The sequence below is a fragment of the Nansenia antarctica genome (assembly GCF_963989245.1).
Source record: "Nansenia antarctica genome assembly, chromosome: 5".
Classification (NCBI taxonomy): domain Eukaryota; kingdom Metazoa; phylum Chordata; class Actinopteri; order Argentiniformes; family Microstomatidae; genus Nansenia; species Nansenia antarctica.
In genome coordinates this window covers 54646366-54653590 of record NC_137690.1, presented here as the reverse complement: position 1 = coordinate 54653590, position 7225 = coordinate 54646366, and the positions used below count along the sequence as shown (strand labels likewise).

Here is a 7225-nt window from a genome sequence, read left to right as displayed (position 1 = left end):
AAAAAAAAGGATAATAATAATTAAAAAAAAGGTCCTGTACAGAGGTCTGTGAGGCAGTGACTGACCCGATTGGCTGGTTTTAAGTTCTATTTTTCAATTGAGATATGGCATGATTGGAAAAAAAACATGATCATACACAGCATATTGCACAAATGAAACTGAAAATGAGTACAGAAAGTAAATCCTGGACCACAATCATATTCAACATAAGGATGTCAAAAGATGGCCACTCTAGTGCCTGTCGTTGGAGACCATAATTGTACATAAACACACAATCTTTGCTTATAATACAGTCAATATACATAAATATCTTCATGATGACTTTCTATTTTTAATCTGAAACACAACAGCTATACATATACCTGAATCGGAAATACAAATGCTATTCGCCATGCCATAATATAGGAAAACAATAAGCTTGCTATACTTAGCCAACAGTAAGAAGAAGATTAAATACTCTTTTTATACAATTGCGCAATGATAGACACCCCATATACCTCCTTTCAACTCAAATAGGCATTTAGAATGACAGTGAAATTCCATCCAGTGGTTCCAATTAAACTTATCACTAGAAATGCATGTTGTTCCGGTGTGTTGTGACTGTGGCTTTGTTGACAGGGCTGGTGAGATTGCTGGTGAAGTCACTGTGCCTTTAAGACGCATGTGGGTAGATTCTGTAAACATTGTATGAGGGCAGATTGTGCCAACCGACCCTCTGACTCTTAACATCGGAAATCAAACATCAATGTATGGGCTATTCCACGGGCATCCCCTCAATAGATTGTATACAAAAATACACGTAGAAAATCATGACACGCTGAATCTCCAAAAAGTGAGAGAAGTCGACATTAAATAGGTTCCACTTCTAGCCCTTCTCCACGCGGGATACAGACAGGTGCATGTGCACACACAAACGAGACCTATACGAGAACAATACTTCAAAGTATAAAAAAACGTTTGGCGGTATAAATACATCAATATAAAAAACGTCATCTGATATAGGCTAGAGTAACTACAAAGGAGAAGCACTAGGCGGAATATGCGCATTGGGAACATTGGTCCTGAATTGTGCATTGTGTAAAAGGTTCAGAAAAACACTGAAGTTTGAAAGTTGTTTTTTTAAGTCCTGCCGTTGAGTTAAAAGCTGGTGATTGTGAACTGTGTTCTGTGGTCACACACTGCGCCGTCATAACGTTATAATGAACACTTTAAGTCTTACCAATTAATTTAACAATAACAAAATCCTCCTTAAGGGGGGGCATGCGTGTTGCTATTGAACAACAAACCTGAACATTAACTCCATCCAATTGGATTGAATAGATTAACAATCGAAGTATTAACGTTTTTAAACTGTTCAAATCCCCAAGTGTCAAGTCCTCCAAATGTCCCTTTTCAGTTAGGCAAAATACAGTCATCGTCAACTTTCACTTTCCGACATCCTCTGTGGATTTGATTGAATGTTTTCGTAAGTCATTGCATGTCACTGCTCATAATAGGCGTGTCAGTGGTCTCTGGCTCCGTCTCTGTCTCCGAATGCAAGCTAAGCATTCCACTCTGCGCTGCTGGACTCAGCGAACGCACGCAGTGCCAGTCCACGAACTGTGACAATGCGCACATAACAGAAGGATGGCACACTTGGGCAAACGCACATGGGCGCCCTTCACTCCTCTCTCCACTCCCCACAATTATCTGAAAACATTTCGTAAATAGTCATCTTTCCATTTCATATGGGGGTATTGTCTTACGCGGGACATAGCCTACTTATTCCTTCCTTCCATCCGTCCGTTCAATAAGTGAACACCAGGTTGGAGATGGTGGACTCCAGCCAGTCTCCCGAGATCATCTCGCTGACCTCGGGTGTACAGTAGTCGGGGAAGTCGAAGTGTGATCCCACCCCGCACTCACCAAAGCTCCAGTCCAAATCTCTGTCCAACTCTGACTCAGAGGGGCCCATACTCCCCATGGACATGCTCTCGAACCCAGGGCTCGGGTTCGGGTCGATCCGTTCGTCCTCCAACTCTTCATCCGACGAAGAGGAGGAAGAGGAATGTGAGGCGGACGGTGTAGGTGAGGACGCGCGCGTGAACCTGAGGCGCGCCGCCGCCGGTGAGGACTCTCTGGCCACCGGACTCTGGTCCTCGTAGAGACTGAGCGGTTCGCTGGACTCTGCCGAGCTGCTCAGTGTGGGACTGGCCGGGACCCCCACGGAGGGCGGCCCGCTGTCCAGGCTGCCTCCCCCGCCGAACATGTGCCCGCGCCTCGCCGGCTTGTCTGGAATCGGTCTGGCTCCAGACACCGACCTGGACTTGTAGAGTGAGTGGTGATCAGTGGGAGAAGCGCACTCCATCACCTGTCCAACCGTCCGGTTGCTACTTTGCCCCGGCTTTTGTGTCCTGTTGTTAAGCCCCTTAGACCCGGCACCTCTTTTTAGCGAAGTCTTGGAGCTCCGATCCCCACCCTTCTCTCCCCTCTCCCCCCGATCTGATTTCGTGGCGCCGCCAGGCGACTTGACTTTCTTCCGTGGCCGGTACTTATAGTCGGGGTAGTCGGCCATGTGCTTGAGTCTAAGCCGCTCTGCCTCGCGGATAAAGGGGATCTTATCAGTGTCTTTTAGCAACTTCCAGCGCTTCCCCAGTCGCTTGGAGATCTCCGCGTTGTGCATGTCAGGCGACTGCTCCATAATCTTTCTCCTCTCGATCTGAGACCACACCATAAACGCATTCATGGGTCGCTTAATGTGCCCCGTTGGAGTTTTACACCACGCAACATCGCTCCGGTCCCCGGGGGGCGACGAGGGTGACGCGGGGGTCGGGGACGCGTCCATGTCCAAGTCCATCTCGCCGGAGTCGGTGGAGTCACCGCCGGGTGAAAAGGCGTGAATGCTCTCCGTGTGGCTCGTGTGCTGCACCATCGTTTCGCTCTGTCCCGACAGTTGTCAGAAATGTTCAATAGTCTGTCGTTATGGTGAACTTGAAGTGCGTAAAATGTTTGCTGTCAAATGTTATTTGCGCACAGGACTGTTTCAGTCTTTCTAAAAACGTTTTTATGGAGAGCAAAGCGGCAAGTTGAATGTTGTGGTCACAAGGAAGCAATGCGTAAAAAGTTGTTGAAAGTCTCCTCTGCCTCTGTTCAGTTCTCCGAGTCCGTTTGGAGAGGCTTGGCACCTGATTCACCTTAGCTGGCAATTGAAACGTTCAACTGCCAGTGCGACTAAAAACTCGCCCAGTAACATGTACTACACGGCGTTGTTGAAACTGTAACTTTCTTATTAGAATATCGCTGTCTGTGCAGCTCGCCTGAGCAGTTTGAGAACCATGTGGTAGAATGGAACGGCTGCACTTTTTCATAGTCCTCGCTTTCCTGAGCGGTCTGCAACTTACTGTAAACATAACAACGAGCACACACATTTTTATATCCTCCTCTCAAGGTACACAGGCGACGCGTATCAGCCAATCAGCAGCTGTCTCTATCCTAGTTTTAGACCAAACCACACCCCCATACCTCCCATTGGTCGAATAAAGCGGGTAATAATAATCGACGCGTGCAATGAGGATTCGTGTGTCTGACCTCATTCTTGTCAGAGTGAACTGAAAGGCAAACTTCAGAGGTTTTAAAGGAACATGCTGTTCTTATCCTTTCTCAAGAAGACTATGCATAGACATAGGGACACATACATTACTTCAATTAAATGTGGATAACTGGTCTGAAATTTGATTGGGACAGTTAGGTAAAAAAAAATAGTGTAATAGGGACAGTTAGGTAAAAAATTGTGTAATAGGGACAGTTATGTAAAAAATATACTTCCGTCAAATAAGTAATGATATCGCATATTTAAGTTGACATCGAAAGGCTATAATATAGAAACGAAATCATATGTTATATTTATACACAACATAGGGTTGTGCCCAACAAAAACAAACAGTAGGCTATAGTCTACATCTATTATGTAAATGATCACCAAGATATCCATATGTGTATTGTTGATTTAGAGTATTCTATTATTGTTTGGGCGAGCGAGTGCGCACCATGCAGACCACGCGCTCCCAGCGCGGTTGTTATTGTTCTCAGCTCCGTCTCCAGTTGCGCCCCGGCTGTTCCACAGCGACAGCGGTGACTGCACCCGGGTGGAGCCGCTCCACAGTGAGACTGCCGCGGGCAGCAGAGCCCTTGCTCCCCGCTGGCGCTGCTGAAAGCTCGAGGATGGAGCTGGCAAGGGGCGGAGGCCCTTATTTCCACTCTGCACGTGGTTATCACAGTTACCACAAAGCCGCAAGCACACACACGCACATTCACCCCGTGTTATTGCCCCAGATGCAAGCTTGTCGTCGTCTAGGCTACAGGGACACTTCATTATGTGGTATCGCTAGATGTCAGACTAGAGTCAAATAGAGACTGATTAACATTCAGCTACATTTTATGTGTGTTTGTGTGTGTGTGTGTGTGTGTGTGTGTGTGTGTGTGTGTGTGTGTGTGTGTGTGTGTGTGTGTGCCTGTGTGCGTGTGTGTGTGAGGGAGAGAGGGAGAGAGAGAGAGAATGTGAATCATATAAATCTCCTTAACAGTCCTTCACAATTATCAGAATATGAGAACATCTTTATTTCCATCATTGTCCCAAACCTCATTCATTCAGTTCTAACAGATTGGCGTATCGCAATACACAATATAATTTATTTAGTTTTACAAATCAAATCTTAATTGTGATTAATTTCTCAGGACTATCAGATGGCGGATGACAAGTGTCATTCATGAAGTGTGCTTGCATTAGCAACCAACACTTATTGTTCTTGTCCATATCTATTATTATTATTATTATTATGGCACTTGCACTGGCTTCTTGTCCCACAGTTTTGCCACTAGGTAGACATGAGAGCTGTCATAGTGTGGCTTGTTCCCACTTGCGTTGCTATTGTCCGGTGGAAGGTTACGGAATACGGTTTTCCCACAATTTGACTTGGAAATTGCTCCCCCGGCTACAATTGTATGTCTATATTCGCAAATTTTACATCTAGATGTTCAGCGACTGTCACTGTCACTAGAAATATCAACATATAAGCCTCCAAATGTATGGTTTTTAATCGAGGGCCGTTTGTTTGAGAGTTAGCAAGAGACAAAAACACCTCAGCTACAGTGAGTTATCATAGCAACCACCAACTGCCACTTAACTTACAGGTGTCCCACTGATCTAGAGCAACAGGAAAGGGTAAGAGAGAGAGGGAGACAGAGAGGGAGAGAGACACACACACTCACATACACACACACACACACACACACACACACACACACACACACACACATCCTTATAATCTGTGAAGCAAATTGTGTCACATTTTTTGTGAAAAATGCACTATACAAATACAGTTTGATTTGATTTGATTTGATTCATTCATGTGCTGGTGACCACTCTGGATCAATGGGTGACATGTCTCAAGATGACGACAGCGGTTGCTGGGAGGCCAAAATGGAGATTGATTAATCAACTCCACCTCCACATGATAATTGCCTAATTTTCAGGATGACACTTTTGAAATGAATTGAATTGAAGTTCACCATTGAGGAACCCATTTATGTCCTATAGAAGTGTATTAGATGAACAACACACACAGTACTCTCTCTCTCACTCGCACACACACACACACACACACACACAGACACACCATTTGAAAATGGACACGTACAGACCCTTGTTGTCTCCCCTGCCTGTCAACAAATGACTCCTATAGAGAACTCATTGGCTCAATCATTGTTTACGGATACAACAGACGAGCGTGGCCCTGGCCGGAGCCTTCTGTACACCTCTCTATCTTTAATTATGACAATTATTATTTTCTATATCTTGTGCTGCGATGTCAGGAACCAAATTTTACTCTCTAACACGTAACACTAAAACTTGAAACTTGAAACTGAAATGTGGTGTCAAATATTCCCATATCTCTCGACACATGTCACTCTTGCTGTGTGTGTGTGTGTGTGTGTGTGTGTGTGTGTGTGTGTGTGTGTGTGTGTTGTCGACCGTTAAATGGACCATAGATTCCATAGTCAAATATGGAGTTACTCATTACCAAAGACTGGCCCTTCTCAACTGCCTAGGAATGACGTGCCAATTTGACCTACCTCTTCCTCAATCACAGTCACACACAATGGGACCTTTGTGTGTGTGTGTGTGTGTGTGTGTGTGTGTGTGTGTGTGTGTGCGTGTGTGTGTGTGTGTGTTTGTGTGTGTGTGAGTGTGCGTGTGTGTGTGCATATGTGGCATATTGTGTGTGTGTGTGTGTGTGTGTGTGTGTGTGTGTGTGTGTGTGTGTGTGTGTGTGCGCGTGTGTGTGTGTGTGTGTGTGTGATTCAATGAAACAGCAATAACTGAATTGGAGTTTTTCCAGGGATTGAAGTTTAAACCAGTCGGGAAGTCCCCTTCCACTCTGCAGTCAAACAGTAAACCTCTAGGCTAAGCACTGATTTGCATGTTTGTCCCTTCTCTGTTGCTCTCTTTTTCTCATTCCTACAAAATGTTATATGATGACTCATATGTGACACATTGTAGTCTTTCGGTCCGCATGTCGGCAAAAAAGAAAAACGTCAAAATCTTCTAACTTTTCTTTTGAAACACGGAACTATGTTTCAATGTTGTTGAGAATCACACCACAAACTCGCTAGTCAAGCCAAAATACTGCAACGCAATGGGTTCAGTGAGTAATCCCCACTGTTACCTAGTTAACTATAACATTGCTTTACATTGTTAGCAGGCTCACAAAACAAGCGGAGTCAGTTGACTAGCGATGTGTCATTGATTTTCAAAAACGCCGAAATATATTCACATTTTCCTCGAAAGAAAAGATCCCGATATGTGGACCAAAGCATTAGAATGTGTCACATTTTATTTTTCACTTATTAATTTATATTTTATCTCATGTGTTCATGCAAAGCACTATGAGTATACATTAAGTTGTATGAATATGTGCTATAGAAATATAATTGCCTTGCCTTTACCCTCTGTCTCTCTCTCTCTCTCTGTCCCCAACCCCTCTCTCTCTCTCTTTCTCTCTCACTCTCTCTCTCTCTCTGTCTGTCTTATTCTGTGTTCTGACTCATACACAGACGGTTTGATCAGCCTGTTGTGTGAAGGTGGCAGACAGTACAGGTGGTCAGCTCACATACCCTCTGCTGTCTGTCATCACTTTCTTTTTTCCTTTCCTTCCTTCCTTCCTTCCTTCCTTCCTTCCTTCCTTCC

General features: G+C 44.7%; 1 protein-coding gene across 1 annotated transcript; it reads right to left on the bottom strand.

Annotated features, from left to right (window-relative positions):
* Nucleotides 1–1786: 1786 nt before the first annotated feature.
* sox4a (SRY-box transcription factor 4a) lies at nt 1787–2911 on the bottom strand (the record flags this gene model as incomplete). Its single annotated transcript, XM_080530805.1, has 1 exon — nt 1787–2911. The coding sequence occupies one exon, from the start codon at nt 2909–2911 to the stop codon at nt 1787–1789; it is 1125 nt and encodes a 374-aa protein (XP_080386931.1).
* Nucleotides 2912–7225: the final 4314 nt, after the last annotated feature.